Here is a 19,414-nt window from a genome sequence, read left to right on the forward strand (position 1 = left end):
AGAGCAGAATAGCAGCGGCTGTACAGTGAGTTAGTTGACCGTGTCTGCAAGCCGATGCTGCAAGTCCGGTGCACCGTTAAGCGTTTAGAGAGCCTGAGGTGCCCGTGGACAGTATAGATGGACAGGCAGCCCTGGGTGGTGGGGAGGTGGACAGGGAGCCCTGGGGTGTGAGTGTGGTCAGTGCGGACGGCTTTCCTTAGAAACAAGAGTCTGAGTATGTCTGCCCGTTTGTCAAAGATGATGTTCCTTTATATGTCCTGTTTTTACTTCTGGAAGAGTATAAACTGAGGAACCCAATAGATAGTAGGAATGTGTAATACAATTTGCAGATATCTGGAAAGATTCACCAGTTAATATTTGTCATAATACTTGCTTTGGTCAGCATCTGATGGACAGCCTGAAACTGTAGCTGGCAAATAAGGTCTCCCTTGCAACTGGTGATCAGTTGCGTTTCAGCTTTTCACAGTGAGGCTGGGACAAGGTCAGGGACCATGGCTTTCATTTCCATTTGGAAGGTTCTCCATGGAAGTGGAGAAAACTGTAGGCCCAGCTTCCCAGGTCTGCCTTTCCAGAAGGTGCTTCATTATCTGATGGCTATTCAAGAACCACAGCTCTTTTCATTGTGTTGAAGTTACTGAAAGAAAGTAAACTGATGTATGTCCATCCTCCCTTTACGTTCCTACCTGAGCAGCTAGGATTCATCCTGCTGCTCTTATACGTTTTATAAATCCTTGATAACTGCTGTGTAACAAACACTTAAAGAACTAGAAACATCTATTTTGTGTATCCACATATTTTTGCATTGTATATCCCTGTTAGTAAAGAATTGTGGGACCTTCCAAATATGTAACGTTCATTTTTCATTTGTATGTGTAATATTTAACTCATATAAAATGTACATTATAAAACAGATACAATACTAGAGATTTTTAAGGGGTGAAGCAAAGGTGACTGCAGACGGAATCCTGCTTGTCTGTCCACTTTCCCTGGAGGCTGCCCGTCCTAAGTCACCAAGCTGTGACCTTCAGTGACATGGCAGCTCCTACACTGGCGTGTTGTTTGTGTTGGGAACCCAAAATGTAATTCTTCGTTTCAAAGGAGTAACAGATTCTTTCATTCCTAAGTCTTTAATTGATGAATGGTTTATGTGTGACTAAGTGGTCTCTTGATGGGAGGCATTGGCTCCCGCCCGCCAGGAAAGGAACAGAGATGTGGGAGGCACAGCCTGCTTCCCCAGGAAGACAGGGATTAGGGGCGGAGGTGGAGTTCTCTTTACCTCCACGAGCTGTTTCCAAAGTGGCTTCCTGGAGATGGACCTCAAGGCTGAGTTTCTTCAGGTGAACTGAATGTTTCTTTTAAAAGCGATCTGAGGGCTGCTCTTGGAGCTGGGTGATGTGCAGTGCAGTTCAGCCGCTGGAGGAGTAGGCGTGGTCCCCTTGTGCATCCAGAAATGAGAACAGGGACCACAGACCTTGAGTCATTCTGAAACCCCTCGTCTTGGACAGCTGGGCTGTCTGATCCGGAGCTCTTCCTTGTCTGTCAAAAGTTCCCCTTTGAGAGTCTGTTCACCCCACATGGCACCAGCAGCCCCACTGGCCCCTGATGTGGCGGCAGTGGCCTCCGCTGACCCAGCGTTTGCTCACGCGATGGCTGCTTTGCCACACAGAACTGGCAAAGGCTTCTGTCCGCGTGCTTCTCTGATGGCTCTCTCTCTAGGAGCGGGGTTGGCTGGGAAAGAGAACATGTGTTTACGTTGTAATTTGTGTTGTATGGTCAACCACATCATGGGGTCCCTTCAATTTTCTCAATGGTCTTTTAGGAAAAGCCAATGAAGTGGAGGTGAAAAATGAAATGGTGGAGCGTGAGGGGAAAAGAGCAGTCTTGCAGAGCACTGAGCAAAGACAGCACAAAGAGGACCCGGGAGAGAGCTGTGCGGACACAGAGGCGTCACATCCTGGTGACAGTGCCGAGGACCAGAGAGCCTCTGCAGACGGAGCCCCCTCCCCGGGAACATTAGTCAATTCCGAGAGCAAGGAAGAGGTTCAAAGCCGAATTCTAGAAACCACTTCCTTTCTTGCAGACACCCAGCAGGTTGAGTCAAGTGAGGTCATAAACAGTGAACGAGTTGGTGAAATCCCAGATCCTGGGATTGGGCAGGGCAGTGGTAATGCTTTGGATATTGAAAACCAAAGGGAAGAATCTGCTAAAGAACGGGAAAAAGGAAAACAGGAAGATTTGAAGGCCAGCTTGGAAGAGATGAGCACAAAACCATGTCAGGAGTCTGCTCCTCCACAGATATCTGAGGCTGAAAGGGAGAGCAGTGCAGACCCTAACAAGCAGAGTGGGAGCCCCACAAAGGCTGAGCCAGAGGCAGGGCTCACTGGGCTGGGGGCGCAGGGGGGCACTGCAGCCTCAAGTCCTCTAAGCAGTACTGATGACCCAGGGGGTCACCATGAAAAATGCCTGGTAGACGCCCTGGAGGGGTCAGACCCCAGCGCAGAGCAGGGTGTAGAGAAAGAACTTGCCAACCAGGAGGTGGCTGAGCCCAGGGAGGCCCCAGTTCAGAGCACAGAGGCAGGCGGGGAGAACAAGGAGGAGGAGGAGGAGGATGAAGGAAGGAACTTAAGGGAGGAGAAACCAATTGAGCCAGAGGTCCAAACCAGCCCTCGTTCTCCAGAAGCCGAAAGCAGCCCCCAGGAGGTGACAGACCCAAGGGTGGAAGATGCTGAAAGTGAACCCCTGGATGTGAAAGACCCCAACAAGGAGAATGACCAACAGGGAGAGGCACTGGATTCGTCGCAGAAGAAGACGAAGAACAAGAAAAAGAAAAACAAGAAGAAAAAATCGCCGGTGCCTGTAGAGATCAAAGATGTTCAGAGCGAGTTAACATTTCAGAACCCAGGTTTAAGTGAAGAGAAAGAAGAGCAGGAGAAAGACACTGACGAGAAGCCGGTTGTCGATGCCCAGAACAAGGTCACTGAGAACCCCAAACAGAGCAGTATAGCAGAGAGCAGTGAAAACAGTGATGGCCCAGAAAATCCTAAAGTTGAATTGGATGGAAAACTTGACCAAGCCGATGCTGCTGTAAACACTAAGGCTGGTGGAGACACACTGGATTTTGAAGATAATATGATTCAGTCGTCAGGCACCAGTAATAAAGAATTAGACGAAGGTGCTGTAAAAGATGAGGCTGAGGAAAATGACAGTGCTCCCAGCGGTCCTCCAGGTCCAGAGAACATAGAGGTGCCCAGCAGCGCCCCGCTCGAAGATGGAAGTCCCACAAAGGACATTAACGATGCCTCTCAAACAGAAAGCGCAGAAGGGCACGTGACGTCAGAAAATCTAGGTCAGACAGGCAGAGAGTTTTCAGACAGCATTGATCTAGAGAACGATGGCCTGGCAGCAGCAGACGAGGTGGGGGACTTTAATTCAGAGAGCAAGGAAGAGAAGACAGGTGGGACCGGGAAGGGCAGAAACAAGGAGGACTGCACCATGTCGTAGGTCGGGGCAGCATCCTGGGGAGGGGCCAGGACTGCACAGCAAGTCAGCTGGGAGAGACTCGGAGAGTGTTCTAGACCGGTACAGATGCACTGGATGACAGTCAGCCACCAGGTTATCTACCCCTTCAAGCCAGCTAGACTGTTACCTGTAGATTTCTATTTCATCATTAAAATGATCACCCCGATGAGAAGGACTCTTCTGTTATCAGAGTAAGTTCTAACGGGGAGCATTCCAGAAGTGTCAGACAGCGATGCATACTATTCTGTTTCTGCTTAAAATCAAAATCCAAACATTTAGCTTTTGCCTTAAGCTGATATGAATGTGCATATTCTTGACCAAATGTATCAGCATCTAACTGAAAGGACCAAATAGTATCCTGAGATTTCCACAATATAATTTAAGTGGTCTCGTTTAAACATATGTGCATTCATATTTGATTTTGATATGTATAATATAATATGTTATGCTATTTTATTTAAAAAAACATAAACAGCAAAGCAGTGTATAGGCCACTGAGACATGAGATTTGCACCTTAGGGACAATAATTTATCACACGAGGGATAACAAATAGCTTATTTGCCTTTACCTCGTACAAGTATCTTATATTGGACCAATACTTTTCGATTTCATTCTTGAGGATACCTGAATTTATTTTGTAGGAGATTTCAACTTTGTGCCAATTATGTACCAAGATTATTTTATACAAAGACTTTTTCTGGAAGAGATATATGTTGTAATTGCATTTCCTACTGCAGTATCTGGGCAGGGAGAATCATTTCTGAAATGTATTTTTTTACCCTTAAAATTCGTTCTCTTTGTATCTGTCTAGTCATTATTCAGTAGAGCAACACAAAAGGACCCTTGTGCAAACTGCTGAGCAGAGTCTAACAGGATATTTTTAATAGTTGAATCACTTTGGGTATTTTGGTATAAATATTTTCATTTGTTGTTTTTCAGTATATTCTTAGTGAAAATTTGTGTTTTGATCCTCCTAAACAAAATATATATTTTCTATATGAAGAAACATTTAAAAATAATTGTAAAGTTAAATAAAAATCATTGTAAAATATTACAAGGGGATGTACAGTACGAATGCTATTGACACTTTATGAGATCACATGACTTCGTATTGTTGTTACAAGGTATAATCGAGTGCAAAAGAGACCAAAAACCTCAACAAAACTTGAGGCACACGGAAGTATTACTATGTCATTGAAATAAAGACATTTTATAATTTTACAAGCCTGTGATTTCACTCTTGTGCTACTTGAATTCTGGTTGTGGCTACATAATGCTATCTTTAACCTACTTTTATCTACTTCTGGGTTGCTAATTCCCAGCCGGGTTCCGTGGAGAACTCCTGCTTCATGGCCTTTGCCGGTAGTGAATAGCTCTGCTCCTGGCATCCAGCCTGGAGCCAGTGTTGGACCGTCCTTCAGCAAGATCTTTTCCTCAGAGAATCTCCTGTGACCTGTGGTTCTGATGAAGAGCTCAGTTGAGAAAAGTCTCCATCCCGTGCTTAGGGGTGCTTACAGCTGCCGACATTTAGACTGTTTCGAAGAGGATGATGGGAATTTCAAATAAACACTGACTATTTCTGCATCCTCTCCTGAAACGGGACAATGGGACGGACCAGTTCTGTCCACTTACGCCACGCGCATAGGAAACTAGGAGGCCTTCTAGACTGTCGGGACCGAGGGCCACCACAGACTTGCAAGTTGGTGTCTCTAACTTTAGCAAAGCTGTGCTCGGACTGGAATGCACTCTGTGAAGCAGCCCTCTTTCCTACCTTTTAAGGCCTCTGGGGAAGTGATTCAAGAGCTGAACTCACTCCATGGTGAGCTCATAAAAGCCTTTTAAGGTCTTTCCTCTGCTTCTCATGTTATTCAACAGCACATTTAAGGGCACGGCAATACACTTCCCATCCCGCATCTGTCTCAGCTGCTCACTCCTGCATTTAATCAGTGAACATGCAGCTCACCTCCTATATGGAAGGTGCTGGGAGCAAGCACATAGGACCAGCCTCCAGGGGCACAGGAGCTGAGAATCTGAAAGGGAGCAAAAGAGAAGACAAGGATTCTAAAGGGTCAAACGAGTCTTGGTCATCTAAGAGCATTCATTATGAACATCAATGACTCTACTCCGAGGACGAGATGATGTTACAGCCCCACCCAGTAATTGATGTGAAGGCCCCTGAATTACCAAGAAATGGTTGCCTCTGGCATATTTGGTGTTGGAAGGCATGGGAGTATTGAGTTGGCCCAAAAGTTCATTTGAGTTTTTCTATACCGTCTTATGGAAAAACTGGAATGAACTTTTTGCCCAACCTAATGTATAAGGCAATTTGGAAAGATCGCAATGTCAAACGAGTCACACTCAGAAAAGAATCCAAAGGTTACCTGCCAAACACATCCCCAGAGTAACCTGGACCGCTGAGGTTTCACTATAATGTGGACAGAGAAAAACATGGGTCACTGATTCTTTAAATCAAAAAGCTGGGATATTTTTCAGCCTCAAACCAGAACGTAGCGGCTGTGTATAAAATGTTAATCTTCCTTTCAAAGTATAAGTAAGTATAATTTTGAGTTTATTTTAAAAGATAGAGAAAGGTACTGAGAATTTTGAATTACAGGCTATTTTATCACATACAAAGGTTGGGAAGCAGTAAAATTTTTGAAAAGAGTGTTCAAGAATTACTTTCTGTAACACTGAGTATTTCTAGTTAGTGGAAAACCTAGTGACCTCAGCGTTTAAATTTCCACTGTCACTGGGACCCTGGACTGCTGTTTCCGGGGGTGTACGTAGGTTAGTGTTCCTGTTTTCTGTTGATAGATTCCTTTCCCAGGAGACCCCTTTGTGCAACATGTCAGCATGACCGTAGAAACGAGATTCGAAACAACAGTAAGACTCATTCCAAGCGCTGGCTCCAAAAGGACAGGAAGGGGTGTTTGTGAGTGTGTTACATTCGGAATACAGACTTACTCGGGGTGATCTTACATAGGGAAAACAATCAGGAGAAAAACCCCTTTCACCCTTTCTGCCCCTCTTATTTCAAAGATGTGTGTATTTTTCAAGACATGAAAGGCTTCTGCTATTCAGCTGAACTGAAACAGCGGGTGATGCAAGGAATCTATACAGACCTCTTTGGCCCCGTACTGCTGCTGCTGCTAAGTCACTTCAGTCGTGTCCGACTCTGTGTGACCCCATAGACAGCAGCCCACCAGGCTCCCCCATCCCTGGGATTCTCTAGGCAAGAGCACTGGAGTGGGTTGCCATTTCCTTCTCCCAATGCATGTAAGTGAAAAGTGAAAGGGAAGTCGCTAAGCAGGAGAAAAAAAGAATCGCCATCAGCAGCCTGTCCTGTCCCAGTTCCCCCTTTTATAGGAAGGAGGGGTGATCCTGGCGTGGGAGGCTAGGCCCAGGCAAGATGGAAACTGACCACATGGATTAAGATCAAACTAAGTCAGTGCAAGAAGGAAGCAGAGAGAGGACCACACTCAGTGGATTTCTCGAGACCTGTCTTATGATCGTTATCTTCACAAATAGCGGGGGAGATGACTTTTCTCTGAGGTGGGGCGGGGAGGCCTAAGGATGGGAGAGATTAACCTAAGGATGAAGACGATCCTCCTGAGTGTGTATTATTATAAGTAAGCTATCTACCCTCTCTGAGCCTCACTGTACTGTCTGAAATCGGGGTTAGGACCTGCCTTTTAGAGTGGTGATGGGGATTAGATCCAAGTAACACATGGAAGAGAGGAGTGGTTGTTGCTGGTGGTCGACCTTGCTGTAGCCCTGACAGACGCAGTCACAGCACTCGAGTTCCCCAGGGCAGGGCTGGGGGCCCGGTGCTTGCTTCCTGCCCCCTTGACTGTCTATGTGGTCTCGCCACTTTGTTCCTCATTTCACAGGTCTCTAAAGTTCACACCAGAAAGTGTGTTGGGATTTAATATATCGGGTGAGTGGGCCAAAAATCTCATTTGTGTTTTTCCATTCAATCTTATGGAAAACCCCAAGCGAACTTTTTGGCCAACCCAATATAAAAACCAGATCTTTTTAAAAAGGTAAACTGTTGACAGTGTTACTAAAAATAACTTTAATTTCCGGTTATTTTTTACTTCCTAATATAAAAGAACACTCTAAGTCTTAGACTTTGTGACTTAATTTTCTTAAATGTTCATCGTTTGGGTGTCAGAGACTAGTGATGAGTAGGATTGCTTAGTGAGCATAAGTCTGAGACATTCTTGCTGAGTATCACAGTGATTAACCAGTCAGGCCTCACTATTCCCCTGATTTTTAAAGCTGTAAAAAAGCGGTACTCCTTTTCTTTGTTTATTGAAGTACAGTTGAGTTACAATATTATATTAGTTCCAGATGTATAACATATATAAAAACATAGTTCAGTATTTTAGAGGTTACACTTTATTCCTGACCTATGCAATACATCCTTTAGCCTTTTTACACTAGTGTTTCGTACCTCTTCATCTTCTTCTCTGTCTTGCTCCTCTGCCTTCCCTCTTCCCAGTGATAACCACCTGTGAGTCTGTTTCCATTTTGTTAAATTCATTCGTTTTATTCTTGCAGATCCCATATACGTGATAACACACGCTGTTTGTCTTTCTCTGACTACAGTGCTCATTTTCTTTATATCAGACAATTTTGCTTCTTTCTCTTCTCCAGTTTCCTAAAACTATCTAGTTTTAATCTTCTCCAATTCTGCTTTAAAATTTCTCACATTTCTCTCTATTTTTCATGTTTCCACTGTAAGACTAAAGGTCACATTACCCTTTTTTTTTTTATTGCTAGCACTGTTATTACATTTTAACATTTTTTACTTGCTATTTGAAAACTTCTAATAGAAAAAATAATAATAAAATTGTAAATGGACCCATGAGCCTCAAATCCCTTTCTGTTATATTCAGTGTCTCTTATGCCTGTGGTTATTGTATATAGGAGTATTAAATATACAGGATAAAATGAAAAGTGATAGAGCCAGGTTTTTAATTTTTTTTTAATTTCTGTTTCAGTGTTGGGTGCATTTATGGAAAGGACAGAATAAAACATCTGTCAGAAGCAATTTGTATGTCAATTAAAATGGAACTCAGAAGGACGATAAATGTATCTTACACATAACATTTTCTGCTTTCATTTATTTCGTTGTTATGCCTTTCAAAAGAGCAACTTATGATGCTGGGAAAAGCGATTGAGAAAGCATATAATTTGGATTAGCATGAGGATAGATGACTTTGCAAGAATGGAAACAGAGGTGTGTCTTCTATGCATTATTTCCGTTTCACACATCTAATCAAAATCTGGGCAGTGTGAGCGCTGCCCCTTGGGAATAGGAGCCTCAGGCCAGGAGTCGGTCTGACTCAGACGGCCAGGTTTAGGCAAACAGTGAGCGCAGTGGTCAGGGGTGCAGCCCGGGGCCTCAGGAAACCTGTTGGGCCGGGGTCCTCATCTGTAGAGGGGGAGTGTGGCAGCAGCGGCCCCCATGGGGCTTCTGGGTGGTGGTATGAGTCTCTGGGGCACACCACAGCACACACGGGCATCCATCAGCATCACCTCATCCTGATGTTGCCTGGGAAACTGGGGTAGGATGTGGCCCCTAAAATCCTCCCCAGTCTTAGTTTCCCCCTCTGTACTCTGGAGACTGTATTCCTCAATGCCCCTTCACAGAGATGTTGGGGGGATTTCTGGATGCTTCCATTCAGCTCAGTCGCTCAGTCATGTCTGACCCTTTGTGACTTCATGGACTGCAGCACGCCAGGCTTCCCTGTCCTCCACCATCTCCCAGAGCTTGCTCCAACTCTGGGTGCTTACATACATGCAAACTTCTGTGTTTGGGGTGGGAAGAATGACAGAAACCTGAGCTATTGCTTCGTTCTTCCTCAAAAGAAGAGCAGCTCCTCAAGTGGGTTAGCCGGTGTGTCATCAGCACACTTAGGGTCCATAAACAACTCTGACATGGGTGAGTCTTTGAGAGAAATGAAGAAGATACACATGTCTGGGGTAGAAACTCAGAGAGTCAAGGCTAATGAAAATGCTGGTTATAACTGGTCATGGTACTCAGTGTGTTTGTAATACTTTGCTAATGATGTTAAACCGTGAAGCCTGTGAGATCTTGTGTTGCAGTGTGGTTTGGCCTTAGAGCTCTTGCATGCTAACCCAAAGTAGAAGATTAGCCTGCTTGCATGCAGCCGGATACTGCCCTACGAGACAAGCATGTGTGGGAGGTTGATGCGGCTCAGCCCTCCCTTGGCTGAATTCCTCTCCATCCTGTCTGTGGCCTCATTCACTGTGGTACGTGCATAATACCATCATCAGTTTCACTAACCCCAGTGCTCATTCTGTGATTTAGCCATCTGCTGAAAGAGGCATTCACTGAGTCACCTCAACCTGTTATCTTTCTGATTTCTTTAGATATTAGGTTGAAAAAGCTTGTTGATGAACGGGAATGCTTATTGGAACAGGTAACAGTCTTTTTTATTACTTTTCAAGTTCTGGAATGGGGCACGTGAAACTGGGACCCTTCCCACTCTAGCTTTTTGCTTCATCAGGAAACCCCTGATACTTCATGCCTGAAGACAGTCATTAAGCCAACCAGTGTACTTAATGTTTTTATCCAAGACATCAGAAGTCATATTGGACTTAGAATGTCCCAGAGGTTCAAGGCCAAGTTCTGAATTTGGCACACTCTATATGAATTGCTGCTTAAATAAAAGATTTGGGTAGAAGACCTTGAATAAACATTGAGAGGCGAGGGTGTTCTGAGACATTCCAACACCCTTCCTCATCTGCCTGCCCATAAAGGTCAGTTTGGGGGCTTCCCTGGTGGTCCAGTGGTTAAGAATCCACCTTCCAATGCAAGGGGTGCACTATCAATCCCGGGTCAGGGAATTAAGGTCCCACATGCAAAAAAAAAAAAATTTTAAGTCAGTTTTGTAATTTCTCAGTGATCAGCACCCCTGTCCGGCAGATATTTCTTGCTTATAGCTGATCCAACTTATTTTCACTGCTGTTTACCTTGATCTCTTCTGCCTCAAGAAATCCTACACAGTTATACACTTTGGTCTTTTTCATAGTGGGATAGTGAAAGTCGCTCAGTCATGTCCGACTCTTTGTGGCCCCATGGACTGTATAGTCCATGGGATTCTCCAGGCCAGAATACTGGAGTGGGTAGCCTTCCTTTCTCCAGGGGATCTTCCCAACCCAGGGATCAAACCCAGGTCTCCCACATTCCAGACAGATTCTTTGTCAACTGAGCTACCAGGGAAGCCCTTTTTCATATGCAAGGTAGTATTATTAAGAAATTATTCCACAATCACTTTCTAAGGAAACTTGATTCTTCTCATTTTCCCTCGTAAGCCTCATCAAAGTATCTGCCTCACTTTTTTCAAGTTTGGAAGATTTCTCTCAAAATTGGGTAAACCACTAAATGTGGTGAGAGGATTCTCTTGAAGTGTCTGTGATCTTCTGTAAACCTGTGTCCATGGTAATTCTGTACTTGCTTTCCAAAGCAGTGTGCACCAATGATCTGTATATCAATGTGGGTCTGTTCTGCTCCTGTCAATGGCAGTGGGGAGGACTTCCAACAAGTCCACAGAGATTGGAGGCTAACAGGACCAGGGCTGGGAGACTCCCCATTGCACAACAGAAAATTCTACACACGCACAGCTGTTAATTGCAATCCCAACTGCTATGTGCTTGTGTCTCTCTCAGAGGGAAGAAAGCCATGTAGAGGCCAACCCCTTGCAGGTGGCAAACCTGCAACCTGATGGGGTTCTGTTGGGGACAGTGCTTCTGTGCCTGGAAGGCTCCTGGTGGCCTATGTGGCTTTTTAGTGAATAAAGCAAACATAATTGTATACAGATTTATGAACCTGTAGATAAACACTGGGGCCTCCCTGGTGGCTCAGCTGGTAAAGACTCTGCCTGCCAAGCAGGAGATGCAGGTTCGATCCTTGCATTGGGAAGATCCCCTGGAGTAGGAAACGGCAATCTGCTCTAGGATTCTTGCCTGGGAAATCCCATGGACAGAGGAGCCTGGTGGGCTCCAGTCCAAAGTGTCACGAAGAGTCAGAGCATGACTGAGTGCATACGCATATATAGATAAACACTAAAACTATTTATGGAAAAGTCTCCTGAACTCAAGAGGAATTTCAACCTTAGAGATAATTTTTCACCCAGAGTTACAAAATAATGCATGCCTCATACTGTAAATATAGTCTCATTTTCATCCATTATACTATTACTTTCAAAGAAGAGTGCTCGCTGGCGGAAGGTTTTTCATTTATTTATTATTTGGGTTTGTTTCTTGACAAACAAATCAAACGAGAGAGACTCCCCATCTTCCCAGTGGGTTGTAACATTTTACTGTATTTCTCTCCTGCTTCTTTACGTAACCCTTTACCTTAGAGAAATGCGAAATCATGGCAGGACAACATCAGATTGTACGTGTGGGGCATGGGGTTTGACTTGACATGCTCCTTTCTTTCTGATAGGCTCTAGTCTCATTTAAAATAGAGAAATTAATGTACTTTTTTGGTGGATGTTTTCAGATTAAGAAACTCAAGGGGCAGCTGGAAGAGAGACAGAAGAATATCAGATTAGACACTCTGCACCCAGAAGACGGTGTCTTACAAAATGGGACGGACGTGCCCGTGATGGATCTACAGAGTAAATGTCAATCCTCGTGTAGAAGGAATCCCTTAGCTGTGTGTGGTTTCTATTGTACTAGTGCAGGTGGAGAAAACTGTCATAGCAAGGAGTGGCCAGTGTTCCCCACGTCCTCCCAGAAGCCTTTGAGTTCAGAAGCAGAAAGCTGTTTCTTTGTGGGCAGGACAAATGTGGGCAGTGAGCAGGACAAACATGTCTCTGTCTGAGCCTAGGAAACAGAACAGGTGCCCCAGAATGAGCACCAGGGTACCACCAGATGACTCGCAGCTAGAAACCACATTTGCTATGCTGGACACAGTCTTCGGATCTGCTGACTGTATGGGGAAGTCAGAAGGTATTTTTCCATGTCAGTAAACTGAGTAGAAATGGCAGTCTGCTCCAGTATTCTTGTCTGGGAAATCCCATGGACAGAGGAGCCTGGTGGGCTACAGTCCAAAGTGTTGCAAAGAGTCGGACGTGACTGAGTACGCACGCTCCAACAGATAAACACTAAAACTATTTATGGAAAAATCTCCTGAACTCAAGAGGAATTTCAACCTTAGAGATAATTTTTCACCCAGAGTTACAAAATAATGCATGCCTGATACTGTAAATATATCAGTGAAGAGCTGACTCTTTGGAAAAGACCGTAGTGCTGGGAAAGATTGAGGGCAGGAGGAAAAGGTGTGACAGGATGAGATGGTTGGATAGCATCACTGACTCAATAAACATGAGCTTGAGCAAACTCCAGGAGACAGTGAAGGACAGGGAAGAAAGGAGGGCTGCAGTCCATGAGGTCACAAAGTCGGACACGACTTAGCAGCTGAACAACAGCAACAACAAAACGAAAAAGAGGGTTAAAGGGATAAAAGCGTGCCCAGTCTCTCTGCCTACTCCCCGCCCCCCCACCGTTTCTTTGTCTTCTTTGCTCCAGGGTGCTCTCCCTGCGGGCTGAGAGTGCCTCCTCAGTTGTGGGGCCACAGACAAGAAGATTACATGGTTAAGGGCTTGGTTCCCAGTAACTATTGTTTTAACATTTTAAAAGCCCCGAGAGCTTAACAAATTTTCCTTCTCTTTCAACCTTTAGGGGATGCCAACAGACAGATCAGCGACCTCAAATTTAAACTTGCAAAATCTGAGCAAGAGATAACTGCATTAGAACAAAATGTACGTGCGCACTTTTAAGCCATCACGGGCAGCCCAGCCAATGATTAACTGAAGTTTTTTAGTTGCTAGAAAGAACTCACCCTTCAAAGGCTGAGGACAGAAAGAAGCAGAGAATTTTAGAACCAGAAAAGGTCCAAAGGAGGATAAACAAGGCAGCAAGTCTCTCCAAGCGTTTCCCCAAGGAGAGGACATAGGGAGGAAAGGTCATGCTAGGATCTGGGCTGTTATCGGGCCTTCCCTATGGCTCTCTCCTGCTGTGTGGGAGACCCCGGTTCCATCCCTGGGTCGGGAAGATCCCCTGGAGAAGGGAATGGCAACCCACTCCAGTAGTCTTGCCTGGAGAATCCCACAGATGGAGGAGCCTTGTGGGCTACAGCCCATGGGGTCACAGAGTCAGACACTTATAGTCGATGCCAGTCCTTCACACGGCTTCCCTGGTAACTCAGAGGTAAAGAATCCACCTGCCAGTGCAGGAGATGTGGGTTTAATCCCAGGGTCACGACAATCCCCTGGAGAAGGAGCTGGCAACCCACTCCTGTATTCTTGCCTGAGAAATCCCATGGTCAGAGAAGCCTGGTGGGCTACAGTCCACGGGGTTGCAAAAGAGTCCTTTATAAACTTACAGTCCTTTATAAACAAGGTTAGTTGAAGAAAGTACCTAATGTGGCTGGGGAGTTTTCTTGAAAGTTCTTTAAAAAAACAAACAAAAAAAAATGGTTAATTACCAAACACTTGTAGGTGTCTCCCTGTTGCCTGGGTTTTCCCTCTTTCTCTCCCAAACCGGGGCTCGCTCTGATCTCCTGATTGGGGCACTCATACCTCTAGCGTGCTGTGCCCTGGGACAGACTGTGTCCTAACAGAAGGGAGAAATAAAAACAGGTCCTCTTGCCGCCTCCATCGGGGGTATACGTGGCTGGAACTTCTGAGAATTTTTGTAGAAACGAAAATGAGAAGCCCACCTCCAAAGCAATGTGTGTTTGGAAGCATGCCTTTGAGGGCAGCAGAATCCATCTCCAGCCCCAGATGCCACTCGAAGCCGCCTCCTGTCCCCCGCTCTCTGAGTCCCTTGTCTCTCTCCTCCCTTCCTGCTTCCTCACCCCACCACCTCTGGGAGAGATCGGACAGGAGCTGAGGTCCTGAGGGAGCCGTTGCTTTGCCAGGCTGTTCTGCAGGATCGACCCTCATCAGAGAGGATGGTGTCCCAGGGTCAGCACGGTGGGAACCGCACTTTGGACAAGGGTCAGAGAGGAGATGAGTCCCTGATAGGTGCCAGTACTGGGTTGCTCGTAAGTGTGAACACACAGCTTGTATGGCTAGAACCTATGGGACAGCTCCACACCCTAGATCATCATTCTTGCTGCAGTGTCTTCTCTCCTTTTATTACTTTACACCCTCAGATCACAAATATAAGCAAGTAGTCAGGGAGAGAAAACAGGCCTATCAATTTATACACATGATTTTTTTTTTTTCCTTTCCTTCCAGGTCATAAGGTTAGAAAGTCAAGTATCACGTTATAAACAGGCTGCTGAAAATGCTGAAAAAATAGAAGATGAACTTAAGGCTGAAAAACGGAAACTCCAAAGAGAGGTAAATTTTCTAGGCTGTTTCTAGGAAAAGAATGGGTAATGATATTCTGGTTGGGAAAGCAGGGTGAGGGTGTGCTGCCCGGAAGTCTGCCGGTAAGCCATTCATTGTTACGTCTTCTGGTCCCCTCGGAGGGGCCTTGCTCACATCGTAAAGGAAACTGTAGTTCAGTCAGTTAGGAGCTTAGGGCCAGAATCAGCCATCAGTCATTTTTCTGTCTGCAGTGACTGCAGCTGTCATGCTGCCATCCTCTGGGTTCCCGTGTGCTTAGTCGTTCCCACCAGGCTCCTCTGCCCATGGGATTTCCCCTGCCAGAATACTGGAGTGGGTTGCCATTTCCTTCTCCAGGGGATCTTCCCAACCCAGGGGTCAAACCCACATCTCCTGCCTTTCCTGCACTGCAGGTGGATTCTTTGTCACTGAGCCACTAAGGAAGTTCAGGAGTTTTTGGCTTTGGGGTGATTTTTTTTTTTCACTCTAGCTGCTCTGCTGTTCTCTTTCCTTTGATTTTCTACATCTCACACGAATACATGTGGGTTTACTGCTATTTATTCTGCTTGAGATGTGTTGTGTTTCTTTGATCTGTGACATATCTTTTCTAAATAAATGTTGGAAAATATTCAACCACGATCTCCTTAAGTGACTCCTCTTGCTGCGAGTCCACCTTCCCCCTGGGACTCTCTCTGATCAGAGGATACCAGACCTGCTCATGGACCCTCTGGTATTTCTCTGCCCATTTGTCATTTCCATTTCCTGTCTCCTTACTTCCCAGTGTTGCAAAATGTACCGTTTTTAGAGACCTTCCAGTTCACCTCCTTTTGTGTTCTGAAATAGACTCATTCCTGATAGTTCCTTTGTTGATCATAGCCTCATTTCGTGAAAGATTTCCTATGCAGCTGGTCTGTTTTCCACACTGATGACCAAAGCATGTTCAGTCTTTGAGGTCTGTTTCTGTTGTTTATTGCTTCTGTTGACTCAAACGGTTCGTCCCATCCTGTCTTTGGTGTCTCATGAGGTTATGCTTGATTTGAATGTATAGGAATACTCCAGGCTCGCCTTGGGGAAATTTCCACTAAGGGGCTTGCTTCTGTGTCTGCTGGTGAAAGCCAGGGCAGGGGAGTTTCACCTGTCTCAGAACCCCACCCAGCCACCTGGAGGGTTTTGGATCAGAACCAGAACCACAGACTCTGTTTGGACGATGCGTGTCTCCACAGTCACAGGGCTGTGAACCCCCACCTTGGGGCACCCCCACTCTGCACGCTGCCTGCTGGTCCAGGCAGCTCCCTACTGACGTGGCTGCTGCTGCGTCTCCCAGGCTCTGTGGCCCTGGCTCCTGGGTATGACCGTCCTGGCCTCAGGCATTCTCGCTTTGGTTTCTGGCTGCAGAACCCAGAAACCCAGCTGCACAGGGCTGTGGGGAGCACCTCTTCCGGCTGGTCTGGCTCAGCTCTTGATTATGTGTTTGTTTGCCTCACCTTCTGTGAGACCACCAGGATCCCCAAGACTGTGCCATGTCTGGGTCTAGTTCCCGAGGGAGGGTCCCTAGTTACTCATGAAGCTAGAATCTCGTGCCTTGTGTTACTTCTTAAATTAAGAAATATACACACCTGTAGGTCTGTGTGTATTTTCAGGATCTTGGTGGGTCTAGGTCATCACTGTCATTTTCATTGGGGTTGGAATCAAAGCTTGCTGACTTTTACCTTTGTTTTCAGCTTCGCTCTGCACTGGACAAAACAGAAGAGCTCGAGGTGAGCAACGGCCACTTAGTGAAGCGTCTGGAGAAGATGAAAGCCAACAGGAGCGTCCTCTTGTCCCAGCAGTGAAGGCCGGTTCTGAACAGGACACAGATGGGTGGGTGGAGAGCATGGGTTCGTTGGCTGGTCTGTTGCTGCCCAGGAGCGCTGCTTCTTCCCCTGCTTCTCAGAGAACACCCCGGGGAGCACCCTGCTTTTGCCTGGAGCCCCAGCAGCCATGAGACGCCTCTGTCTGCAGACTGAGACCCAGTCCGGAGCAGCCGCTCTGCACCTGCAGGCCATTTAGTAAGCACACTGGGCCATGGAGCTCTGCTTCCGACAACACAGCAGCCTCCTCATGCCGTTTAAAACAGTGATTGGAGTAAAGACAAGTGTGGGACTCGAGTTCTCTTTCCATGTGTCTTGCTGAACATTAAGGGGAAATGTTTCAGTGTTGGGACTTCCTTTCGTGGCAGAATCTGCAATTTGAGTGACTTCAGTAGTATCTCTTAGTCTATGCTTTTCATACACAAAACACTGTGGAACCACAAGCCATTACCAAGCAAAACTCTTTCACTAGAAATAAGTGGATGGTCTAGAAGTAAAAGTGACCTTAAGAAGACTCTTTCCAGGCAACAATGAAGCTTTTCTAAGGGATTTTTGCATCAGTTCAATCAAAAGAATACTTTTTCCCAGGGTAATTAGGCATCAGCTTCACTGAAAAATGACAGCTTTTCATTCGCATTATTGAATCCTTATATTTGGAAAATTGAAGTTGTTAACTTCTTTTAAAGAATGTACTATTAGAAAAATTAAAAATTGAAATGTTGAAAGACTTCAGCAATGTGGTTTTTATTTTTCCCACTGAGAACATCTTTAACTATTTTATACTAATTTTTCTGTATATTTTGGGACACTTTTTCATTTTCTCAGCATTATCAAATCAACCCATAGTTCTTTCCCTCTTTAATAAAGAAGGTGTATTCACAGTAAATAGGAATAGAACACAGTAAGAATCAGCACTCTTAGAATAAAAAGTTAACTGAAGAAGTTACAGACCAGAGTAGAGACAACTCTAATATCTTCAAGGACAAAAGTAGAAGTCATTTAGATACTTGCTAATTTGGGGTTATTCTTTGTATATGTTGGGTTTCAGATAATGCTGGTGTAGCAGGCCAGCCTTCAGGGTATTAGCAAGTGCAAACCAAGATAATATCATCCATATGTATCCCTGGTGTTGACAGTTGGAGAGTGCTGAGGTAGGAGACACAAGTTGTGTGTATATAATTAAGAAAACATTCCCAACAGGGTGCTAGAGGTCTGGGGTACACCAGGCTGCATTTCACTGGGTAAGAGAAATTTGGTTTCCTTGTGCCGAGAATATTTTACAGTGCTATCTGCATGAAATATTCAAATAAACACATTGAGGTATTATAGGAGTACAGAGAAAACATTTGAGCAAAATCAATCTGTTGACACCAAGCAGATGTGTTAATGTGTAGTAACAGAAACGACCCCCATGCCTGAGGTGCACACACAGCACAACGGTAAGATCTTGCCTGATGAAACAGGGAAAGCAAAATGTGGTCAAGACAGGAAGTCAAAGAGGAAGGCCAAGGAGTTCCGTTTAGGCCTCATCAATTTTGAGAAGCTAAAGAAACATAAAAACAGCTGTGTGATGGAGGAGTGAGTACTTCCTGACCACTCTGTTTAAAACTGCCTGCCTTCAACAATCCCCATTCCCTTTCCTGACTCATTTTTCTCAACTTACTGTCTAAGAAACAAGAGATCTCATTTTATTTCCCATCTCTCATTGGGCTTCCCTTGTGGCTCAGCTGGTAAAGAATCCACCTGCAATGCAGGAGACCTGGGTTTGATCCCTGGGTTGGGAAGATCCCCTGGAGAAGGGAAAGGCTACCCACTCCAGTATTCTGGCCTGGAGAATCCCGTGGACTGTATAGTCCACAGAATCGCGAAGAGTTGGACACGACTGAGCGACTTTCACTTTTACTTTCATCCCCCACTGGAATGTAAGCTCCAGGATGCCAGGGAACTGTGTGGAACTCAGGAAAGAGACCTGGGTGAAGGTATAGATTTAGGAGTCATCAGCAGGGAGGGTATTTTTCAAATCTTGGGACTAGACTTGCCCAGTTGTTGTTCAGTTGCTAAGTCATACCCAACTCCTTGCAACCCCATGGACTGCAGCACTCCAGACTTCCCTATCCTTCACTATCTCCCGGAGTTCACTCAAACCTGTAGACTGAGTTGATGATACTATCCAACCATCTCCTCCTGTCTTACCCCTTCTCCTCTTGCCCTCAATCTGTCCCCAGCATCAGGATCTTTTCCAGTGAGTTGACTCTTCAAATCAGGTGACCAAAGTATTAGAGCTTCAACTTCAGTATCAGTCCTTCCAGTGAATATTCAAGGTTGATTTCCTTTAGGACTGACTGGTTTGATCTCCTTGCAGTCCAAGGGACTCTCAAGAGTCTTCTCAAGCACCACAATCCGAAAGCATCAGTTCTTCGGTGCTCAGCCTTCTTCATGGACATGCCTCGGGAAAGAGTGTAAATAATTAGAGGGAACAATCTGATGGACATTGAGTGGAGGAGAAGGGGCCAGCAGAGCGCACCAAGGAAGATCACCAAAAGGTTACTTACTGAAGAGATTACAAAAGGCAATAAACAGAGTCTAGAATGGGGCTTCCCTGGTGGCTCAGAGGTTAAAGCGTCTGCCTCCAATGTGGGAGACCCGGGTTAGATCCCTGCGTCGGG

The 19,414-nt window shown here is 45.5% G+C and overlaps 1 protein-coding gene across 25 annotated transcripts in view; it reads left to right on the plus strand.

The window, feature by feature from the left end:
• The window catches only part of LRRFIP1 (LRR binding FLII interacting protein 1), a 159,253-nt gene extending 141,773 nt beyond the window's left edge, over positions 1-17,480 (plus strand). For 14 of the 25 annotated variants that reach the window (XM_040231852.1, XM_040231858.1, XM_040231863.1 and 11 more), the window contains 6 exons: positions 1,820-9,802; positions 9,923-9,972; positions 12,060-12,177; positions 13,244-13,323; positions 14,806-14,910; positions 16,620-17,480. In XM_040231852.1, the coding sequence (XP_040087786.1) occupies positions 1,820-3,501 (1,682 nt within the window). In that variant the 3' untranslated portion in view covers positions 3,502-9,802; positions 9,923-9,972; positions 12,060-12,177; ... (1 more) ...; positions 14,806-14,910; positions 16,620-17,480. The remainder of the gene's footprint in view (positions 1-1,819; positions 9,803-9,922; positions 9,973-12,059; positions 12,178-13,243; positions 13,324-14,805; positions 14,911-16,619) is intronic. The other 11 variants (XM_040231867.1, XM_040231871.1, XM_040231865.1 and 8 more) reach the window with 2 other exon arrangements.
• Positions 17,481-19,414: the final 1,934 nt, after the last annotated feature.

This window comes from Oryx dammah, unplaced genomic scaffold, assembly GCF_014754425.2.
Source record: "Oryx dammah isolate SB20612 unplaced genomic scaffold, SCBI_Odam_1.1 HiC_scaffold_28, whole genome shotgun sequence".
Classification (NCBI taxonomy): domain Eukaryota; kingdom Metazoa; phylum Chordata; class Mammalia; order Artiodactyla; family Bovidae; genus Oryx; species Oryx dammah.